The sequence below is a fragment of the Eutrema salsugineum genome, unplaced genomic scaffold (genome assembly GCF_000478725.1).
Source record: "Eutrema salsugineum unplaced genomic scaffold, Eutsalg1_0 scaffold_2, whole genome shotgun sequence".
In the NCBI taxonomy this organism is placed as follows: Eukaryota; Viridiplantae; Streptophyta; class Magnoliopsida; order Brassicales; family Brassicaceae; genus Eutrema; species Eutrema salsugineum.
The window spans coordinates 7263105-7283962 of NW_006256829.1; the positions used below are offsets into that span (position 1 = coordinate 7263105).

Here is a 20858-nt window from a genome sequence, read left to right on the forward strand (position 1 = left end):
TAACTTTGTTTCTCAAATAGTTAAGAAGAATAATCATTTTTTTATATTTTCCATATACATATTATGATATTAACATATAGAGTATGTTAAAATTTTCTTTTCTTTGTGCGATTTCTTTCTTTCTCTGCTTTCTAAACGCTCTAAACTATTATAATTTGTCGTTGACCTTGATCTTGAATACTGCATGTTTGCATGTGGCATATTCTCATAGTCCCATCATATAATCATGTTCCTTGTCCAAATCGTTCTTTATCTTATGAAGCAAAATACAGATTCATAATGACGAATAACAAAAGCTAGTTCAAATCATCTGCTACTTATAAATTATAACTAGTTTCGCAGACAGACAATCTCAACCTTAAACCCCAAAAAATTGTTCATCGAAATTATTTCCTTAGGTTCTTTTTAATATCTTTCTTTTCCTTGTTGCTCAATAACTAAACTTATTGCCTCCGAACCAAAGAAAACGTCTACGATGATTTGTATGGTTTTGTGGTCAACCCGAAACCGAACGGGTACAGCGGGTCGTAGTGCAGATCGCCAACATTCATCGGCAGCTGCTTCACCGACTTAAACCAAGTCCGGGCCAACTTTCCGGTGAACCCATAATCACCAAACAGAGCATCAGCTACTCCTTGGCCTTCTGTTCCCGGAAGCCAAGCTGCCACGAGAGCATCGATGGTCGAGACATAAGGCTGCATCACCACTGGACGGCCAGAGACCACAACCACCACACACTTCACTGACCCGCAAACGTTCCCTATCGTGCTCGGACCAGGTTCACTTATGGTCAGGTTTGTGCTGTCTCCAAACATTTCAGCATAAGGAGGTTCACCGACGACCACAATGGCGTAGTCAAATTTACCAGACTTGACGAAGTTTGCATCAGGGTTCTCATTGTAGACGACTTGTGTGGTTGGAGCCACTGTATTCTTCACAGCCGCGAGGATCGTTGTACCTGTCCATTATAAAACCAAACTCAGGATAAATTTACGTCCAAATTTTGTAACATGAAGTTTTCTAAGTGAACATACCGACGGTGAGGTCGTTGCCGTTAAGGCCTTGCCAGGTGATGGTCCAGCCACCACATTGATATCCCAAGTTATCAGCGTGTCCTCCCGCCACAAGGATCTTTCCTGTCTTTTTAGGCAGAGGAAGCAACGGCTTATCGCCTTTCTTACCATTCTTGAGCAGCACTAGAGATTTCCTCACGGCTTCACGAGCTAGTTCCCTGTGTTCCTGTCAAAATTGCATAAATGTTTTGTTCAGTTTCTTACTGATAATTTTATAACGATTGGAATGATGAGTAACAGTGGATATAACAACAGACCTTGCTACCAAGGTGGTTGGCAAAGCTGAGATCAGCCAGTGGCTCCTCAAAGAGTCCCATTGTGAATTTGACTCTTAAGATTCTCTTCACAGCATCATCGATCCTGCTCATTGGAATCAACTTTTTCTGTATCTGACTGTTGATCTCGTCAATGAACTCCGTGTAGTTGTACGGTACCATAATCTGCAATATAAAGCCGCAAAATAATCAATTAACCGAGGAGAGTACACCAAATAAAGGTGGGTTCGTTTTGCTTTCGAGACCAACCATGTCAATTCCTGCGTTTATCCCTGCGTAAACAGAGTATGAATAGTTCAGATGTGGGGGAGTTGTGATCCTATCAATCCCTTGCCAATCTGAGATGACGAAGCCCTGCAGAGACACAAAAAGAAGAGCTTTTAGGACCAAAGCAGACACAAGATCAAAATGCATCCACATGTATCATTTCTTACTCTGAACTTAAGCTTGTTCTTGAGGAAACCCGTGACAAGTTCCTTGTTAGCATGCATTCTCAAACCGTTCCAAGCAGAGTAGGACACCATAACCGTTGCAACACCCTTGTTCACAGCGTTGTAATATCCAGGCATGTGAATTCCGTACAGCCCCTTCGAGTCAATCACGGTGTTGTTCTCGTCTATCCCTCTCACTGTACCTCCATCTCCCACAAAATGCTTGGCACAAGCCGCGACTTTTGTTCTGTAACAGTCATAAGCTCATTTCGATAAACAAATGGAATTTGTGTTCATGTCATACACTAATGCATCAATTTATTCATTGTTATAATGAATTTAGCAAAAACAATATACTAAAGTTTTCAGAGACATATGCTCATTTTATCTCCCACAAATGTGTGAAAGATATAAATAAGTGGGACAGGGTTTGTTCAGATGAAGGACTTGTCTGAACTCTAAACCTAATAAAGTTCAAACATAGCACATGGGTTGGCCAATCATAGATTGCCAGGCAGGCTTTGCACTTGTAATTTGACAATCGCCATATTGGTTCATCTCTTATCCAGAAGGTTTTTAACACGCAAGGACCACATAAATGAAAGCACGCGTGATCATGACCCGAGACTTTTCCCCACTTTGATCATCAAGACTCAAAACATACAGAAAGCAACTCAAATCCTAACCAAATCTACTCGACAAAGAAAGCCTTACCGCAAAGAATAGCAAGAGTACATGCCTTAATTGCAGTTTCTTATAGTTTTTTTCTTTCACTTTTCATAGTTAATATCGAAATTCATATCAGAGATTATTTATTACAGGCAAAGATACTTACTTTCCACCGACAAAGGGAACACCTCTTCGCTTGGTAGGAAGGTCACCTTGCAAACCGGGTATAATCTCAGTCATCTGTTGAACGATTCTGTAATCCTCACTGTAGCTCTCGTAGCATCTTCCCCATCTTGGATCTCTACAAACCTGTCAAAGCATATCCCCATTGCAGAAAATATTAAGCATACACGTTCCTTGATCAGTTTTCTGTTCAAACTGTTAGCTTCAATATACTTACTGCAATGCATGGAGCAAAGGCATATGGGATTCCAGTCGCTCTAACTTCAAGAGCGGTTGCTTCTCCAATCCTCTTTAGAAGCTTAGGATCCCTAAGAGATTACAAAAACATCAACTTGTTGTTAATTTGATAGCCATACTAATTTCAACAAGAAGATATTCATTTCAACTTTGTCATAAGAAGTTAACAAGGGGCCTTCTAGGACTACTTGCCTGGTAACTCCAAGGCCAACATTGTGCGGGAAAATGGTAGCGCCATACACATTGTTGTGACCGTGAACAGCATCGATCCCATAGATCATCGGGATTCCAAGGCGGGTCGAAAGAGCCGCCTTTTGAATCTCATTGACCATGTTCACCCAATTTTCAGGAGTTGCCTTTGGCGCAGGCACACTTCCTCCACCACTCAACACACTCCCTACACATACATTAAGCCCAACAAAGTCACACTCAGTTAGACAATACATCGAACACTTAACAGATGATATTCTTCTTCTCCACGGATTGTTCTTCTTACCGATGAAGTATTTCTTCATGACTTCAGGTGTTGCGACGCTGCGTTCGATCTGAACCATCTGACCGATCTTCTCTTGGAGGGTCATACGGTTCATCAAATCTCTGATTCTTGCACCCATAGGCTGCTTTGGGTCCTTGTACTTGAAAGAACCCCCACCAGCAGCAGTAGCAGCCATGGTAAAGCACAGCACCAGAAGGCATAACGCCTTACTCGGAATCACCATTTTCTTTCACTCAACTGCAAATTATCAGATCTAAGCTCTTAGATTCAGAGGAACTGTTCCATTGTATATCAAAAGCACAAGAATCTGAAGAATAGTGAGGCAAAGCTGGTTTTAAAACTGAAACACTTCGCAAATCCGAAAACTTAGTTGTGTTCAAGAAGGTATATTACCCGAAAGAGCTGAAAAATTCAAACTTTTGTAAGTTTAAGATACTGGCAGCTTTTGGAAAGTCAGATCTTAATTGACACTGATAAAGAAAACAAGAAGAAACTTAAATGAGTTGTTAAAAACCACTGAAGAATCTTTTCGGTGTTGGTACAAAAACAGGCGAAGGTATTTGAAATCAAGAAGAAAGGAATAAAACTTACGATTGGAGGAGACGAAACAAGAAACTTACAGTCTAGGAAATGATAGAACAAAATAGGGGTTTTAATACTTTTCTTTGTATTCTGATTAGTATCTTTGGGTTTTGAAACTGTTGAATAATCTCTCCTCTCTAGGAGACGATAGACGCGAGATAGAGTGAGAGAGTGAGATCTTGAGAAGTGTGCTCTGCTTCTTCGTGCTAGTCTCTTGTTTATAAAAACACTGAAAAGTTGCTCTACTTTTTTCCACGTAATTTCTCCCTTCTTGTTTTTTTTTCCTTTTTAAGATTCTTTCTCCATAAGAATTAATTTTCACAAACCTAAAGTTTTTGTTAAAAAAAACACATGTTCATGTTACGGATAAAACTTATGTCTAATCCCCAAAAACTATCCACAAATTAAGATATTCTCAATTTTGTTAAGAAATCTCTAGATATAATTGTCTGTCTTAAAACTCGGCAAGGAAAGTGGGACGACAATGAAGTCAAGTCACATATCATCATTTTCGTATTGACAACCACTATATAATGCCAATTATGCCATGACTTTCTTTTTTCTGACCAAAACTATGCTATGACTTAATATCAAAATGTTACCCAAATGTCGTAAGGCTGAAAATATTTCCGATAAAAAAAATCTTACCATGCGGGTTTTCTTATCACGTGAATTGCAAAAAACTATAAAAAAAGATCATAAATAATAAATATTAAAGATCACAAGACGAACATTATAAAACATGAGCTATAATACTCCTCTTGTTTCATTATAGTTAATTTTCTGAATATTTATACACAGATTAAGAAAGATATAAATACTCAATTCTTTACTGTTTATTTTGTTAATTAAGTTACTTTTACAACTGATTTCATTATTTTTATTATTACTTTTTCTTTTCTAATTGTATATTAATGGAATAAAACAACATGCATTAATATTAATCATTCAATCTAAAGAAGAGATATGCATTAATTAGATATAAGAAATCAATGAAACAAGAAAAAAAACATAGAAAATCAACTATAATGAAACAGAGAAAATATACTGCAAGCTGTAAAAAAAAATGAAAGTAAATTATAGTAAATGAACTAAATAATAACACATAAAAAGCATTTGTTTTCCTTATATTTGTACGACTGTATCTACATACTATGACTTTTAATCGACCAACTATATTGGTTATCCAATCACACAAATACATAATAACATGGTATTGATTAGTTACTGCAACGGACAAAACAGAGAACTAATGATATGATATATTGTATAAGAAAGATAAAAATAAAACGATAAAAGATATAATTTGCTATAGACTAACGACTATTTGCGTCAATCATTATAGGAAATCGTGTTAAGATGCTTGGAGGTCCCAGGTAAAGCACGTTACACTCCAAACGGTCACATTTTGCTTTCCAGATCCCATCTAACGCCTACAATTTCTCCCTCTTTTTTTTTTCTTTATTCCAAGATAATATGATGTTTTGAATGTGATTTTTTTTTTCTTAGAGATTGTTGACTTTCTTTTTAGGATGATATAACGAAGTTTCTAATTTTCATTTTTCCAATCAACACTTGTGCATGATGTTATTAGTCATTTTATTGTCATTTTATTGATTGGTTATTTGTCTTGGTGAGAGGGAATCATTGGGTTTTTGGTGTTTAAAATAAAGTTTTTGTCTTCTTCTTGCAAAAAGAGTTTTTGTCTTCTAATGAAAGATATAACAAATAATTTCAATGTTTAGAAGACTGAGTAAATATAAAACAGAGTATCAAAAATCATATCAATCAAAGTTTTGAAGTTGTATCAATAGTTATTGCATTGAAAAATGTTTATTTGGGGATATAACGTCAGAACCGGTTCTGAAACCAATTTTCCTCAAGTATGAACTTATGCCCTTTAATTTCTCATTTTAATTTTGATTCCTATTGTACAAAAAAAAATTTGGACTACTGGTTAAAATTAACGTGTCTTAGGTTTAAGACTTAAGAATGACAAATAAACTTTAATACTTAGGATCCTCAGTAATAGCTCGTAGTGTGACTGATGAAAACCGAAGCCAATCCAATCGTATGCTGCAACAAGACCTCCGATTGTCAGCCCAGAGTTTTGTTGGATATTGAATCCTTAATCCTTTAGTGGGCGTAAATAATTTCTGATGGGCCTAACCTATACATAATCTCTAATGGGCTGATCATTAGGTTAATGAAACTTGTACCTAATTGCTAATTGGGATCTTAAAAACCTGATGTCTATAAATAAGCGTTTTTTGCGTTTAATTTTCTTCGATCTTGAATGAAGACATGTCTCCGATGCATCAATAATTCAAGTGTAACATCTGTATAATGAAGCATGTGCTTCAGTTAAATATTTTTTTTGGGATCAATTTTTTAAAGTTTAAGTTAGTCCAAATGGTTTGTGAATAGGTGAAAGAATGTTTGGTTTGAAGTTTAACTGAATTCAATTCTTTCCAAGCGCATATCTTTCATTTTTTATTCTTTTTGCCAATTATTTATGGGATAAGCTGCATTAAGAAGAGTTTTAAGGAGTCAAATTTTTTTTCTCGCTTGTAGTTAAAAAAATCTCATGCATGGCTTTGGTTAGCACGACTCTATCGTTTAATTGTGTATAGTTTTGGTCCCTTCTAGACCATATTACTACTGCTAGAGTGCTAAATGCTAACCCTGAATTCTATTTCGGCTGCTCTGACTACTTTTCCACCAGAGTCGTCGCATCAAAATACAATGCGACAGTTGACCAATATCTAAAGGTTATGATATGTCTTTTTGTGGTGTTTCTTGTGTTTATTATCTGATACGAATTGTCAAATAGTTGACTGAAAAATAATTATAAGACATCATCAATTAGGTGGCAAAGAAGATTCTGTTGAAAACATTAACATGTGCAGAACAGATTAAAAGTGGTTTACTTACTTGGGTGAAGGAATAGTCTTTTGGGTGGACTTTTAAAAAATCCTATATGTACTGTTTTCGTATTAATGTAGTCAAAAAATGATATCTGTAAAATTCTTTAATTTCCAAGAAATTTTAGACACTCGTTGACTCGTACAAGATTTCCATGAACAAATCATGGTGGGCTTTTGTCTTTCTCACATATTTAAATATGAAACATTTCAACAAAGTTGAAAAAATAATTTTTTTAATAATATCCAAAAATTATATTCTTGAAAAAAACACAAAATATTAATTTTTTCCAAGAGATTTAAATATCCATATAAGATTTTTCGCGAATCAATAATCGTGGGTTTTATCTCTTTTTCTTTTTCGACATATTTTTAAATGCATGCACCATACATTTTCAACAAAGTTGAAAAATTCATTATCTAATGTTTGAAAGGGATTGTGTGCACTTGAATGTTCAATATTCAAAAGTAGAGAAATGGAAAAGGTTGAAAGTCTTGGGTAAAGTAATCAGGTCATATTATCCGAATAAAACGTATTAAATACGTTCCACAAGAATGTAAACATAGATATGAGTGAGCTAAATATTGAGTTTAGGCTCGGCGTGGTAATAAAACTAACTCATTATAGGACCTTAGTCTTGAATCATTTTCTATGATAGCAAAGTGTCACCCTGATGAGTGTAATAATGCTTCCTTGGTCTTCTTGAATCATTTTTTTTTTTTTTTTTTGGGGTGCACTCATGGAAACATTTTCTCAAAAAAAAGAAGGTGCATCCTGATGAGTGTTTTTGCCTGTCCCACCTATTTCTCCAAGTCAATATCAACGTGATATGTCACACAGAGTGACAGAGATTAGGTTCCATAATTCAACAGTGTTCCACACTTAGAGACTGACCTATTATGATAATATGTTATTATATCCAGTGGCAATATAATAGTAGCAGTGGGACACTTCAATTTCAGAAGCACTTTGTGTTGTTAAAAAGTCATGATTCGGGAAGATATTCGTGGGGTCGCCTTTCCCAAAAACCACACCGTCTGATGCGCCACCCTGTACTGCACCTTAATAATTCAGCTCTTGGATTCATACGTTCAAGCCTTCTAGGAGTTTCCCTTGATTTCTACTGATCCTTGATCACCCAATTTCTTTCACAAGAGCGGCGTTATTGTTTAGATTATCGTTTAAATCTCTAACTTAGAAGAAAAAAAGAAAAACATTTTCAAATGATATAGTCTAGTGGCATTTATGTCTCAGTTATCTTTATTTTTCCCAGTTATTTATCTATTTTGTGTCACGTTAAACTTTTCTAATTATAGAGAAAAGGTAGCAAGTTTAGTTGGCCCGCACGGCCGCACTTATTTATTTATTTTTAATTTGTCAAGTGGCACTTAAATCTTAGTAATGTTATAACATATAACCATAAGTCCATACTGTATCATTCAGATCAAGATATTGGAGATTCAAATATAGTAAAGTATGTATACAATTTGTAAACGATAAGAAAATACAGGTAAAAATATGATTATTATTCTTCTTTTTTGGGGCAAACAAGTTTGATTAGTCTAAAGGTTCCTTAATCAAACCAAACAAATGATGGCGAACCCTATTTTCATATATTTAATGTAGTTATTAGCATTATCGTTCAGTAATTTATCCCAATACGTTAGCGGTACCAATATTTTTATACAAAACAATATATAGTATATAAATATAAAGACAAAGATACTTTGGTCAGGAGATTATTTAAATATAAAAATGTATTGATGGACACGATTACACGAATCCTATCGCGTATTCTTGTACAGACTACAGTCACTTACCAACCGGAAAAAAATTCAACGTCAACACTAAACCGGGAGAAAACTTATGTCGTATAAATAAAATTTGGTTTGTTCTGAAAGCAGTGAGAATCAAACCGAGAGCAAATCAGTGGGTGAGAAAAGGTGTGAAGAAAAAGAAGAAGCGATGAAGAGCAAGACCTCTCTGGTTTTCGCCATTAATGGAGAAAGATTCGAGCTCGAGCTCTCTTCCCTTGATCCTTCAACCACTCTCGTCGATTTCTTGCGCAACAAGACTCGTTTCAAGAGCGTCAAACTTGGTTGTGGCGAAGGTACGATGATACACTTTATCAAAGTTAACTCTCCTTATCTTCATGTTCTCGAGTCTTTTTTTTTTTTGGTCGGAGAACAAGATTTTTGGAAATAACCACATAAGTCCCAAGAAGAAGGAAAAAATTCCTAGAAAATCTGATTAAATCTGCAGTCTATGTAGGAAGATTTAGCTCTTTTGGATGTTTTTGTGTTCTTGCCTCGGATTCTATCTATGTGCGGTGCTTACTTGAGACTTGAGAGATTAAACTACAGAGTAGATGATATTGTAAAGATTAGATTGAGTATTTTTCTGATTCGATTTTGATCACTAATTTCTGCGCATGCATTTCTATGTAACAAAAATTCAGAAAATAAAACATTTTTCACAGTTGTCCTATAATCAAAGTTAACTCTCTGACTTCATGTTTTTGAGATAACGAAAGTTTTAGAGAGATTCCCTGCTAACAAACTCCAAGAAGTCTGATTAAATCTGCAGTCTATGTAGGAAGCTTGGAAGCTTGATGTTTTGTGTTTTTGCCTCGGATTCTATGTCCGATTACTTGAAAGATTAAATTGAAGAGTAAAACTTGGAAGATTAGAGACTAATTCGATTAAGACTATGTTTTTTTTTTTGGTTAAAAAGGCATTTAGATTTCAGAGGACTCTGATTTAAGATTCTGATTAGGACTTTCTGATTAAAGATTAATTGCAAAAGTAACGCCCGAAAAATCAAACAGATAATTGGCTCGGCTCTTGTATATGTAAAAATATTCCACAAATAGTCAAATAGTGTAAATTGCAAACGCCAGTTTATCTGTTTGATTTGATTTTTTTTTTTTTTTGGTCTAACATCTGTCTCATTTTGGCGTTACTTTTTTCAGTTAAAAGCAGATTTTACTTCACATATTTAATAATCGAGTGAATTCATGTGTGAATACAACAAAATCATTGTCACTATACCTTGTATTAGTTTTTTAATTTCAAAATTTTTATATAGTTTACACATAAAATTTAATATGAATTCATTTCAATCTTTCAATATACGAACAGTTCAACAATATTTTAATCCTCAGTATCAGATCCCATAACAAATGAAAAATAAAAAGATTTTCAATGGTTTGCGTTTATAGTTATGGTCTCTTTGATAATTCCATGAATAAAATAACACCTCTAAAAGGTTGTGCTTCTATTTGGAAAAGACTTCCTTATAAATCCTCTTTGTGGTCTCTTTTGCGGTTGGCTTTTGTGTTCTAAGTAAACATACATCTTCTCTGGACGCAGGTGGTTGTGGCGCTTGTGTAGTTCTTCTTTCAAAGTATGATCCATTGCTCGAAAAAGTCGAGGACTTCACAGTCAGCTCGTGTCTCACGCTACTCTGCAGCATCGATGGCTGCTCCATCACCACCTCAGAAGGCCTTGGGAACAGCAGAGTCGGGTTCCACGCGGTCCACGAGCGCATCGCCGGTTTTCACGCCACACAGTGCGGTTTCTGCACACCAGGGATGAGCGTTTCCATGTTTTCCGCTCTGTTAAACGCTGATAAGTCTCTACCACCTCTCAGCAACGGTTTCTCTAACCTAACCGCTGCAGAAGCCGAGAAGGCTGTGTCCGGGAATCTATGCCGGTGTACCGGATACAGACCGCTCGTTGACGCTTGTAAGAGTTTTGCATCGGATGTGGATATCGAAGATCTTGGATACAACTCCTTTTGCAAGAAGGGAGAAAACAGAGATGGGGTTTTAGCAAGATTGCCTTGTTATGATCATAATATATCATCTCAAGTCTCTACATTTCCGGAGTTCTTGAAGAAGGAAATCAAGATTGATATGAATCTTGATCCAAGAAAGTACAGATGGTCTAGCCCGGTTAGTGTCTCGGAGCTTCAAGGGTTACTAGAGGTTGAAAATGGAGTGGCGGTTAAGTTAGTTGCGGGTAACACGAGTACCGGTTATTACAAAGAAGAAAAGGAGAGAAGATACGAAAGATTTTTCGATATAAGAAAGATTCCTGAGCTCATTGTGGTGAGAAGAGATGATAAAGGAATTGAGTTAGGAGCTGCTGTTACTATCTCGAAAGCTATTGAGTTTCTAAGAGAGAAAGGAGATGTTTCTATGCTTGCGAAAATCGCGGCTCATATGGAGAAAATTGCTAGTAGATTCGTGAGGAACACGGGAACGATAGGAGGAAACATCATGATGGCGCAGAGGAAACAGTTTCCGTCAGATCTCACGACCATACTTGTTGCTGCTCGAGCTAACGTGAAGATCATGAGTAGTGGCGGCTCGGGTCAAGAACAGTTTACTTTGGAAGAGTTTCTTCAACAGCCTCCTCTTGAAACCAAATCTCTTCTTTTGAGCGTCGAGATCCCTTCTTGGCGGCCCATGATGAAGAAGAATGGTTCTTCTTCTTCGGATACTCATCTTCTCTTTGAGACTTACAGAGCAGCGCCACGTCCTCTAGGGAATGCATTGGCATTTATGAATGCTGCTTTCTCAGCTGAAGTTTCCTTAAGTGATAGGAACATCGTTGTACATGATTGCCTGTTAGCTTTTGGTGCTTATGGGACAAAACACGCACACAGGGCGAGGAAAGTCGAAGACTTTCTTGCAGGAAAAGTGATATCTGATGAGGTTTTGATGGAAGCTATTGGCTTGCTTAAAGATGAGATAGTACCTGATAAGGGTACTTCTCATGCCGGATATAGATCAAGCTTGGCTGTTGCTTTTCTCTTCGAGTTCTTTGGTTCTTTAACTCAAACAAACGCTAAAGCTACAAACGGGTGGGTCAATGGAGGATGCAAAGAGATTGGCTTTGATCAGAAAGTTGAGTCTTTGAAAAGACCTGAAGCTATGTTGTCATCTTCACAACAGATAGTTGAAAATCAAGAATATAGTCCGGTCGGGAAAGGCATTGTAAAGTCTGGAGCTTGTCTCCAAGCATCTGGTGAGGCTGTGTATGTAGACGACATTCCTTCTCCGGATAATTGTCTATACGGAGCAATCATCTACAGTACAATGCCTCTGGCTCGGATCAAGAGTATAAGGTTCAAGGAAAACAGAGTTCCAGAAGGAGTTCTTGGTATAATTACCTACAAAGATATCCCCAAAGGCGGGCGAAATATCGGTACCAAATTCTTTAACTCGGATCTTTTGTTCGCTGAAGAAATAACTAACTGTGCGGGTCAGATAATCGCTTTCTTGGTAAGTCTGGTGAAGAATTCTCTTTTTTTCTATGAAGCATTTATGTTACTTAGATATAATGTGGTTTTACCTGCAGGTTGCAGATAGTCAAAAGCATGCAGATGTTGCAGCAAATCTTGTTGTGATTGATTATGACACTGAGAATTTGGAGCCGCCTATACTTACCTTAGAAGAAGCAGTCGAAAAATCAAGCTTTTTCACGGTCCCTCCACCTCTACGTTGTAAATCGGTCGGTGATATCTCTAAGGGAATGGCTGAAGCTGAACATAAGATTCTTGGATCAAAGGTGGTTCCTTTATGCCTCTCAAGCCCTGCTCTTATCTACTAATCATCATACTAATCTTTTGTGATTGCGGTTTTTTATGTAGATAAGTTTCGGGTCACAATACTTTTTCTATATGGAGACACAAACGGCTCTTGCAGTGCCGGATGAAGACAACTGTATGGTGGTTTATAGCTCGACTCAAGCTCCCGAGTATGTACATCAAACCATCGCTGGATGTCTTGGAGTTCCTGAGCATAATGTCCGCGTCATTACTCGAAGAGTTGGAGGTGGATTCGGTGGGAAAGTCATGAAATCAATGCCCGTGAGTTCGCATTTTTGAAAGCACTCTCGAGTGTGTTACTTGAGTATTTGATGTTTTTAGTTTTAACATTTTTGCTTACTATGCAACAACGTCTTGTAGGTTGCTGCAGCTTGTGCACTAGCAGCATCCAAAATGCAGCGTCCAGTGAGGACATATGTGAACAGGAAAACGGATATGATAACTACCGGAGGAAGACATCCGATGAAAATAACGTACAGTGTTGGATTCAAATCCAATGGAAAGATTACTGCTTTGGATTTAGAATTGCTACTTGATGCAGGGATAAGTGAAGATATAAGCCCGCTTATGCCATCAGCGATACAAGGAGCAATGATGAAGTATGATTGGGGTGCTCTCTCTTTCGACGTGAAAGTATGCAAAACAAACACCGTGAGCAGAACCGCGGTTAGAGCTCCAGGGGATGTACAAGGATCGTATATAGGAGAAGCCATCATCGAGAAAGTAGCCTCATATCTCTCCATTGACGTGGATGAGATCAGGAAGGTTAATCTCCATACATATGAGAGCTTAAGGTTGTTTCACAGTGCCAAAGCTGGTGAGTCTCCCGAGTACACGTTACCACTGCTTTGGGACAAACTCGCTGAGTTCTCGAGGTTTAACGAGAGGAGGAAGGTGGTTGAGGAGTTTAACGCAACAAACATGTGGAGAAAGAGAGGGATCTCGCGTGTGCCTGCGATTTATGGAGTGGCTATGAGATCAACACCGGGAAGAGTAAGTATATTGAGCGACGGGTCAGTAGTGGTTGAGGTTCCAGGGATTGAGATAGGACAAGGGCTATGGACAAAGGTGAAACAGATGGCTGCATTTTCACTTGGACTGATCCAGTGCGGTACTACAAGCGATGAGCTTCTCAAGAAGATCAGGGTCATACAATCCGACACATTGAGTTTGGTACAAGGCTCAGTAACTGGTGGTAGCACAAGCTCTGAGGCCAGCAGCGAAGCGGTTAGGGCTTGCTGCGATGGGTTAGTCAAAAGGCTTTTACCAGTCAATAACTCTTTGGTGGAGAAAACAGGAGGACCTGTGACTTGGGATAACATCATCAGTCAGGTCCATACTCTTGACAAACATTCATCATTTTCTTGTTCTCTGGTTATTATGAGTGGACTGAGAACGGTTTTTATTCTTGAATTTTCTGGTGTAGGCTTATCAACAATCGGTAAACCTGTCGGTTAGTAGCTTATACTCGCCGGATGTCTCCACTGGCGGATACCTTAACTATGGAGTTGCAGCGAGCGAGGTAAAGCTCCAAACATTGAAGAATATCTCCTCTTAGCTTACTTGCATTTTTATGAAAAAGTTTCTCTTCTTTGGTTGTAATCAACAGGTTGAAGTTAACGTTTTGACGGGAGAAACAACAGTTTTGCGCACAGATATTATCTATGATTGTGGGAAAAGTCTCAATCCGGCTGTGGATTTAGGACAGGTTAAACCCGTGAAACTACTCTATGTGTGTCTGTTTCTGTTGTGGATCTGGATTTGTAATGTTGTTTTGTTCTGTTTCATGGTAAACCATAGATTGAAGGAGCATTTGTTCAAGGACTTGGGTTCTTCATGCTTGAAGAGTACCTAATGAACTCAGACGGTCTCATAGTAACAGACAGCACGTGGACTTACAAGATCCCAACGGTCGACACAATCCCAAGACAGTTTAATGTCGAGATTCTCAACAGTGGACACCACAAGAACCGTGTTCTTTCATCCAAAGGTGACTTGACTTCTCTTTATGTTCTTAGTGAAATCCAAAAGATGAAAACTCCAAAGTCTTTTTTCAAACTTTTGTTTTTTGGCTTTGATACAGCTTCGGGTGAACCGCCATTGCTTTTGGCGGCTTCGGTTCACTGCGCGGCCAGAGCAGCTGTTAAAGAAGCCAAGAAACAGATTCAGACATGGAGTAATAACCAACAAGGGATTGATCTGACCTTTGATTTGCCTGTTCCAGCGACAATGCCTGTTGTGAAGGAGTTTTGTGGACTCGATGTCGTCGAGAAATACTTGGAATGGAAAGTCCAGCAGAGGAAGAACTTTTGATAGCTTGTGTTTGTGTGTATTGATATGTGATTATAATTGCTCTGTTTTTGTTGGTATTAACTTTTAAGTGCTTGCAACAATGTTATGATTGCATAACAATGTTTGGGATTATAATAAACCGGTTTCTGTAGTAAGCTGCACCATGTATAAACTGAGAGAACCTTTTTAACTTCTGTTTTTGTTATTATAAAAATCTTTATCACTTTTCATATCAAAATTATATTTATACATAGTTTAACCAAATAAAAAAAAAGATTCCTTCTGTAGATAATAATTTCAGAAAATTGTGACCATGACTATGGTGGTGTTGGTGTTTGGATTCATCATCATCCAACATTGCATGTGTATAAGACAACGTCTTCTCATATTAGAATAGTAAATAGTATAATAAATTTAATTATTCCACACCTTAATACTCTCTAATTTACAAATGAAAAGGGATACTTAATTTTAAACCAAATCCAAAGAATCATCAAAATCTTCAAGACAAAGAAAACTCAAAGAAGACAAAAGAGGAAGTGGAAAACCCAAAGAATTAAGCCTTCGTTCCTTCAAACTAAAACCAAATCACAAAACTCTTTGTTGTCTAATAATCTTCTTTGCCTATAAAATCATAGAGATCTTTCTCTGCTTTCTCACAACATAAAAACATTTACTTATAAGCCAAAGAAAAACAGAGCAACCACATAGAAAAGAGAAAGTGAGAGAGAATGGCTAACTTTGGAACGGAACGGGTTTACCAACAATTTGAGCCTGCAACTAGATGGACCTCTGAACCAGACGCTGAGGTCCTTGTCGCTGATCTTCCAGGTTCGCTTTCTTCTTCTTCTTCTCAATCTTGTTTATTCGTTTTCCTTTTTCTACATCAAACATAAGGAATAGAGAGAGAAATGGTTTGGTAAAAGCAACTAAGCTCATAAGCATCGTCTTCTATGGTTAGGATTCAAGAAAGAACAGCTAAAGGTGGCGGTCACCGCAACAAGGAAGCTAAGACTAACTGGAGAACGACCAACTGGTGGAAACAAATGGATTCGCTTCCACCAGGAAATTCCCGTTCCTTTGACAGCTGACATCGACTCGGTTTCAGCTATGTTCAAGGATAACAAACTCTACATTCGACATCCCAAAGTCAAGACAGAAATCCCTCAAACTAAGCCACCATCACCCGTAAAACCACCGGTGATCACGAAACCACATGACCAACATGAGAAAAAACATGGCCAGGGTTCAAAAGCAACGGTTGAGAAGCCGAGCGGTGGTAAAACCGAACAGCTGAAACATGATGCACATCAAAAAGCAAGGGAAGTACAGACTGGCAAAAAGGAATCGATTGGCGAGCCTAAAGGACCTTTGAGTTCCAAGGATGAGGACAAAGACAAAGTTGGAGCGAAATGGTTCGAGAAGTACAAAGAGGCAACTGGAAATGTGGTTAAGGAAGCTAAGAACAAAAGGCAGTTACTTTGCAATTTGGCTGCTTCGATTTCATTGGTTTTGCTAATCCTACTGTATGCTAGAAATGCAGTACGTTCAACCCTTGTGTGGAAACTTGAGGAATGAGTGACCCTTACATTTGCGTCTCATGATGTATAACCTTTGCTCATGCAGAAAATAAATAATATTTGCTAATTCCCCTTCTACATGTCTGTACAAATGTGTAACGATAAAATGAGAAACGCTCCATTTTACAGATTATTTAATTAGTCTTTAGTATAATGAATTTCCTGAGACAGAAACTTTTACTAGAATTGATGAAAACAATCAGAAATATAGAATAAGTACCAACCTACACGAACTGCTAAAAGCCTAAAAGTGGAGAAATTCTACAAAATATGATGAAAAGCGATGAGGCTTGATGCATCCGTCGTGGCAAAGTTCTTTCCAGGCACTGATAAAGAAATTCTATTAATAACCTAACCAACTGTTATAAATAAAATATTTAGATTTTAGAGGGAGAAGAAAGTGGTACTATGAGCAAACTTACTTGAGGAAAGGCTTTATGGCTTATTTAGCTGAGCGCGGATTAGCTTGGCAGCAGCAACCATGTTGCTAAGTGCCGATTTAACTTCAGAGTACTTCCGCGTCTTTAGGCCACAGTCAGGGTTCACCCAAAGGACTTTGCTGTCCAGAACTGCTAGCATCTTGTTGATACGCTCAGCTATTTCTTCAGCAGATGGGATACGAGGAGAGTGAATGTCATAAACCCCTGGACCGATTCCGGCACCGTATTTCACTCCTTCATGGAAGACTGATAAGAGCTTCTCATCGGACCGTGAGTTCTCAATAGTGATCACATCAGCATCCATATTTATGATTGAGTGGATGATATCATTGAAATTTGAGTAGCACATGTGGGTGTGAATCTGCATGAAGTACAAGGCGAGCATGAATAAATTAGTTCTCTTCCATAAATCAGTCATTGTTTCACATCCTTCATCTTGATATCAAGTTCCATTTTGTCGTTTTTCATTGTCTACGAAAATGGCGGAAACAACATGACCCTCAACATATTGGTAAAATAATTCTTTTGAGTGGAAGCGAGCAATAAAGTGAGACGAATATGACCTGAGTAGTGTCTTGTACATTGCAGTTTGTGATTCTGAATGCGTGGACGGCCCAGTCTAGATAAAAGTTTTGCTCGGATCTCCTGAGAGGCAATCCTTCTCTTAATGCAGCTTCATCAATCTGAATAACAGTGATGCCAGCCTTCTCAAGGTCCTCAACCTCATCTTTGATGGCAAGTGCTATTTGGAAACATGTCTCATGCCTATAAACAACAATAATGGTGAAACGGAACACCATATAGAGTGAATGAGAACTAGCTAGGCTTAGTTGTCACACCTGGGCTGGTCATTTCTAACAAAGGACCAATTGAGAATTGTAACAGGGCCAGTGAGCATCCCTTTCATAGGACGTTGAGTCATTTTCTGTGCCATTGACGACCAGAAGACAGTCATTGCCTTTGGTCGGGTGACATCACCATAAATGATAGGTGGCTTGACACAGCGGGACCCATATGATTGGACCCACCCATTCGCTGTGAACGCAAATCCAGACAGCTGCTCACCAAAAAATTCCACCATATCGTTTCTCTGCAAGACTACGGCATATCAAGGGGGTAAACAACGGAATAGTTCGAATAATAAACCTAAGTTTCAGTATATTTCCACCTCTGCCTCCCCATGCACCAATACATCAATCCCAAGCTCCTCTTGAAGCTTGACAACCTTTTCAAATTCCTCTTTGATAGCCTGGACATATTCAACTTCTGATATCCTGCAAATGCAGCGGTTGCATGAGTATTAGAATAATGACATGTTAGAATTTTTCAGATACATCATCGCATTAGATAGGACTACTTTTTGGCCTTGCATTCCCTGCGTATCCGTCTGAGATCCGTCGTCTGAGGAAAAGATCCAATTGTAGTTGTTGGAAGAGCAGGAAGGTTTAACTTCTTCTGCTGGGCTTGTAGCCTAACACTTACTTCTGTAGAACGGCGGTGATCAGATTTCTTTAGTGCAGCAACCTGAGAAAGAAAGTAATAAAGATATAAGTCCAGGTTACAAAATGTGATGGAGAATTTTTTTGGAAAACCCCTTACATCCTGTTGTACAGCTGCATTTGTCACCCTTGGAGATGATCTTCTAGAAGCTTGACGCATGGAATTAGAAGCAAACAATGCCTACAAAGGGACCAAGACAATACAAAGCTCACAGTTTACTACTTCTGTATCAAATAAAAACTTAGTTACAGCAATGATCCATGAGATCGGGTCAAAGTCCAGTATATGGGATATAAATTCATTGGGCATCGATGTAGTTCCAGTCATACAAACATACGTTTTAAGCCGATAACTTCAACCGTGGGAAAAAATTATAACTCAAAGACCCTCTAGAATTAGAAACGCAGAGCTTACAGCAAGTTCAAAGATAATATTCCTCAAAAGTTGTGCCTAATGTAATAAACAAAGATGTACCTCATCCTTAGCTCCAGAGAACGCTTTGGCAAGTGCATTCACTTCAACGACCTTTTGTGCAGCAAATGCAAGCCATGATTTTAGCTCTTTATCAAGTTTAACTTCATTCACCAAGTCCACGGCCGTATGGAGTAGAGAGCAAGAAGTAGAAACCACGAGTTTTTCTGCAAAGAGAAGAGGAGGGTTTACATCATTCTGAAGCTCAGTAGGAAAAATCAGTGAAAGCAATCATTTTACTGACACCTTTTCCAACAATGTCTTCAAGAGTCTGTAGTGTCTTGATTGAAGCAGAAAGATCATTCGCCCAAATGTTCCTCCCATCCACAACTCCAGCAAATAGTAGCTTTCCACGAGGAAAATTTACCTTGATTAAATCAATAGTCTCCAAACCACGAACGAGGTCAAATCCAAACCCAGTTACACATTTCAAAGACGTTAATGTATTGTACGCTTCAGCGGGAACATCGGCAAAGTATGTGGCAATAAGAACATTCAAGCCTGCCAAAGATGACTCCATGTGTGAGTAGGCATCGTAAAATGCCTGCAACTGGCTGGTGTCAAGATCCATCACAAGTATAGGCTCATCGAACTGAATCCATCGTGCACCAGCAGATTTGAGATCAGCCAAAACTTCTCTGACAAAACAAATGCCACAGAAACCAGTTAAGGTTTCAAGCACTATCCAAATGAAACTGATTTCTTTTGAGTTCATTTTGACCTAGCTAACTTTCAAAAACCTAGCAGATGGCCTCGAAATATCCTTACTTGTAGACAGGAAGAATCTTGTCGATCAGAGAGAGAAGGGAGAATGATTTTTCAACACCCTTTGCAGGTTTTGACAGGAGCAAGTAGGTGATGGGCCCAATGAGCACAGGAACTGTGTCAATGCCAAGCTGTGACATGAACAGCCAAAAGCACAGCTGTGAATAAGACACTTGGGGGACAAAAAAAAAAGCTATTCCGGGAAAAATAGGTGATAAAGTTCCAGCCACACTTACTGCTTTTGCCTCCTTAAATTCATCCACAGCCTTGTGAGATGCATAGGAGAATTTGACATCAGGACCCAACTCAGGAACAATGTAATGGCTGTTAGAGCATCTATCAGCATTATAACTGAGAAAAACATTTTAAAAACAGGGAAAGAAAGAGGATTCGTTACTTACTAGTTTGTATCAAACCACTTGGTCATTTCCATAGCAGGAACAGAAGCATTTCCGCGTGCCATGGAGAAGTAAATATCAAAACCGATCTCACCACTTTCCCAACCATACCTAGGGGGAACAGCACCAAGCATCGCTGTGGTATCCAACATCTGATCATAGTATGAGAAGGTGTTGCTGGGAATGTATTTGATTCCTGCATCAGCCATGTGTTTCCATATGGAGTTTCTCAGGTTAGCAGCAACATTCTGCAATTCCTCAGCACCGGTTTTCCCATCCCAGAAGGACTCCAATGCAAACTTAAGCTCTCTCTTCGGCCCAATACGGGGATACCCAACAATGTGCGATGACATTGCTCTATTTCGTCACAAACAAGATGGGAAAATTCATCAAACGTGTAACATCAGGAAATTTTTGGATGCTGATACAAATGGATGACAAGAAACAACCTATGGTAACATAATTCCTTAATTGAATTTGAGAATTCATGATTCCTTGATTGAGTTGTGAATCCACAAACCGAAATAAGTAGAGACGCAAACACATCAACAGAAGAAGACAAACAGAAAAAAAAAAAAAAAAATCCGAGGGAAATAGAAGAAAAACCTGGCGACGTAGAATCTGGGGCGGCGAGAGGCGGTTGCGCAAGGGAGGGACGGAGAAGCCGAAGACGGTGGTGGAAGAGAAGGAGGGCGTCTTGGAAGCGAAGCCAACGGCGGGAGTCGCTGAAGAGCGAGCTGACCCATTTTTATACTTTCTCTTTCAAACTGCTCCTATTATTTCTGTTCACTGTCCGGGGAAGATGGACACTCACAAGTATAGAAGAATTTTTGTAAGACATACCCAAAATTAAAATCCCAAGAACATTTCTAAACCAAAACTAAATTGAAAATTTACAATCATCCAGACTGAAATATAACAGCTA

The 20858-nt window shown here is 38.3% G+C and overlaps 4 protein-coding genes across 6 annotated transcripts; 2 read left to right on the forward strand and 2 right to left on the reverse strand.

Moving 5' to 3' along the window:
• Nucleotides 1-233: 233 nt before the first annotated feature.
• On the reverse strand, nucleotides 234-4142 carry LOC18017136 (beta-glucosidase BoGH3B). 3 transcript variants are annotated; one of them, XM_006400601.2, is made up of 11 exons: nucleotides 3956-4141; nucleotides 3758-3834; nucleotides 3365-3601; nucleotides 3061-3265; nucleotides 2849-2939; nucleotides 2615-2757; nucleotides 1783-2026; nucleotides 1598-1702; nucleotides 1331-1513; nucleotides 1035-1239; nucleotides 234-958 (listed from the first exon to the last, which is right to left on the reverse strand). In XM_006400601.2, exons 3-11 carry the CDS (start codon nucleotides 3585-3587, stop codon nucleotides 471-473), a joined length of 1887 nt encoding a protein of 628 aa, XP_006400664.1. In that variant the 5' UTR covers nucleotides 3588-3601; nucleotides 3758-3834; nucleotides 3956-4141; the 3' UTR covers nucleotides 234-470. The 3 variants fall into 3 exon arrangements, with proteins under 3 accessions (XP_006400664.1, XP_006400666.1, XP_006400665.1); XM_006400603.2 differs by lacking the exon at nucleotides 3758-3834 and having other exon boundaries at nucleotides 3985-4142; XM_006400602.2 differs by lacking the exon at nucleotides 3758-3834 and having other exon boundaries at nucleotides 3956-4138.
• Nucleotides 4143-8740: 4598 nt separating this feature from the next.
• On the forward strand, nucleotides 8741-15002 carry LOC18017137 (indole-3-acetaldehyde oxidase). The gene is made up of 9 exons (XM_006400605.2): nucleotides 8741-8981; nucleotides 10243-12161; nucleotides 12238-12447; nucleotides 12530-12748; nucleotides 12848-13819; nucleotides 13914-14009; nucleotides 14097-14195; nucleotides 14288-14477; nucleotides 14571-15002. Exons 1-9 carry the CDS (start codon nucleotides 8837-8839, stop codon nucleotides 14798-14800), a joined length of 4080 nt encoding a protein of 1359 aa, XP_006400668.1. The 5' UTR covers nucleotides 8741-8836; the 3' UTR covers nucleotides 14801-15002.
• A 438-nt stretch (nucleotides 15003-15440) lies between these two features.
• LOC18016799 (inactive protein RESTRICTED TEV MOVEMENT 2) lies at nucleotides 15441-16489 on the forward strand. The gene is made up of 2 exons (XM_006400606.2): nucleotides 15441-15610; nucleotides 15741-16489. Exons 1-2 carry the CDS (start codon nucleotides 15511-15513, stop codon nucleotides 16355-16357), a joined length of 717 nt encoding a protein of 238 aa, XP_006400669.1. The 5' UTR covers nucleotides 15441-15510; the 3' UTR covers nucleotides 16358-16489.
• On the reverse strand, nucleotides 16405-20711 carry LOC18016800 (5-methyltetrahydropteroyltriglutamate--homocysteine methyltransferase 3, chloroplastic). The gene is made up of 13 exons (XM_006400607.2): nucleotides 20540-20711; nucleotides 19937-20290; nucleotides 19772-19859; nucleotides 19539-19666; nucleotides 19017-19408; nucleotides 18774-18937; nucleotides 18399-18479; nucleotides 18157-18323; nucleotides 17968-18073; nucleotides 17639-17889; nucleotides 17363-17564; nucleotides 16782-17160; nucleotides 16405-16685 (listed from the first exon to the last, which is right to left on the reverse strand). Exons 1-12 carry the CDS (start codon nucleotides 20677-20679, stop codon nucleotides 16795-16797), a joined length of 2439 nt encoding a protein of 812 aa, XP_006400670.1. The 5' UTR covers nucleotides 20680-20711; the 3' UTR covers nucleotides 16405-16685; nucleotides 16782-16794.
• Between the last annotated feature and the right edge of the window lie 147 nt (nucleotides 20712-20858).

Excerpts from the sequence above, each read along its gene's own strand:
- LOC18017137 (XM_006400605.2), top strand. The coding sequence starts at position 8,837 with ATGAAGAGCAAGACCTCTCTGGTTTTCGCCATTAATGGAGAAAGATTC. Across the intron at positions 13,820-13,913 it reads GGGATAACATCATCAGTCAG|GCTTATCAACAATCGGTAAA; the intron begins GTCCATACTCTT and ends TTTCTGGTGTAG. Across the intron at positions 14,196-14,287 it reads CGGCTGTGGATTTAGGACAG|ATTGAAGGAGCATTTGTTCA; the intron begins GTTAAACCCGTG and ends GGTAAACCATAG.
- LOC18016799 (XM_006400606.2), top strand. The coding sequence starts at position 15,511 with ATGGCTAACTTTGGAACGGAACGGGTTTACCAACAATTTGAGCCTGCA. Across the intron at positions 15,611-15,740 it reads CCTTGTCGCTGATCTTCCAG|GATTCAAGAAAGAACAGCTA; the intron begins GTTCGCTTTCTT and ends TTCTATGGTTAG.
- LOC18017136 (XM_006400603.2), bottom strand. The coding sequence starts at position 3,587 with ATGGTGATTCCGAGTAAGGCGTTATGCCTTCTGGTGCTGTGCTTTACC. Across the intron at positions 1,514-1,597 it reads TAAACGCAGGAATTGACATG|ATTATGGTACCGTACAACTA; the intron begins GTTGGTCTCGAA and ends TTTATATTGCAG. Across the intron at positions 1,240-1,330 it reads CCAACCACCTTGGTAGCAAG|GAACACAGGGAACTAGCTCG; the intron begins GTCTGTTGTTAT and ends CAATTTTGACAG.
- LOC18016800 (XM_006400607.2), bottom strand. The coding sequence starts at position 20,679 with ATGGGTCAGCTCGCTCTTCAGCGACTCCCGCCGTTGGCTTCGCTTCCA. Across the intron at positions 18,324-18,398 it reads ATGCAGCTGTACAACAGGAT|GTTGCTGCACTAAAGAAATC; the intron begins GTAAGGGGTTTT and ends TTTCTTTCTCAG. Across the intron at positions 17,161-17,362 it reads ATGTACAAGACACTACTCAG|ATTCACACCCACATGTGCTA; the intron begins GTCATATTCGTC and ends TACTTCATGCAG.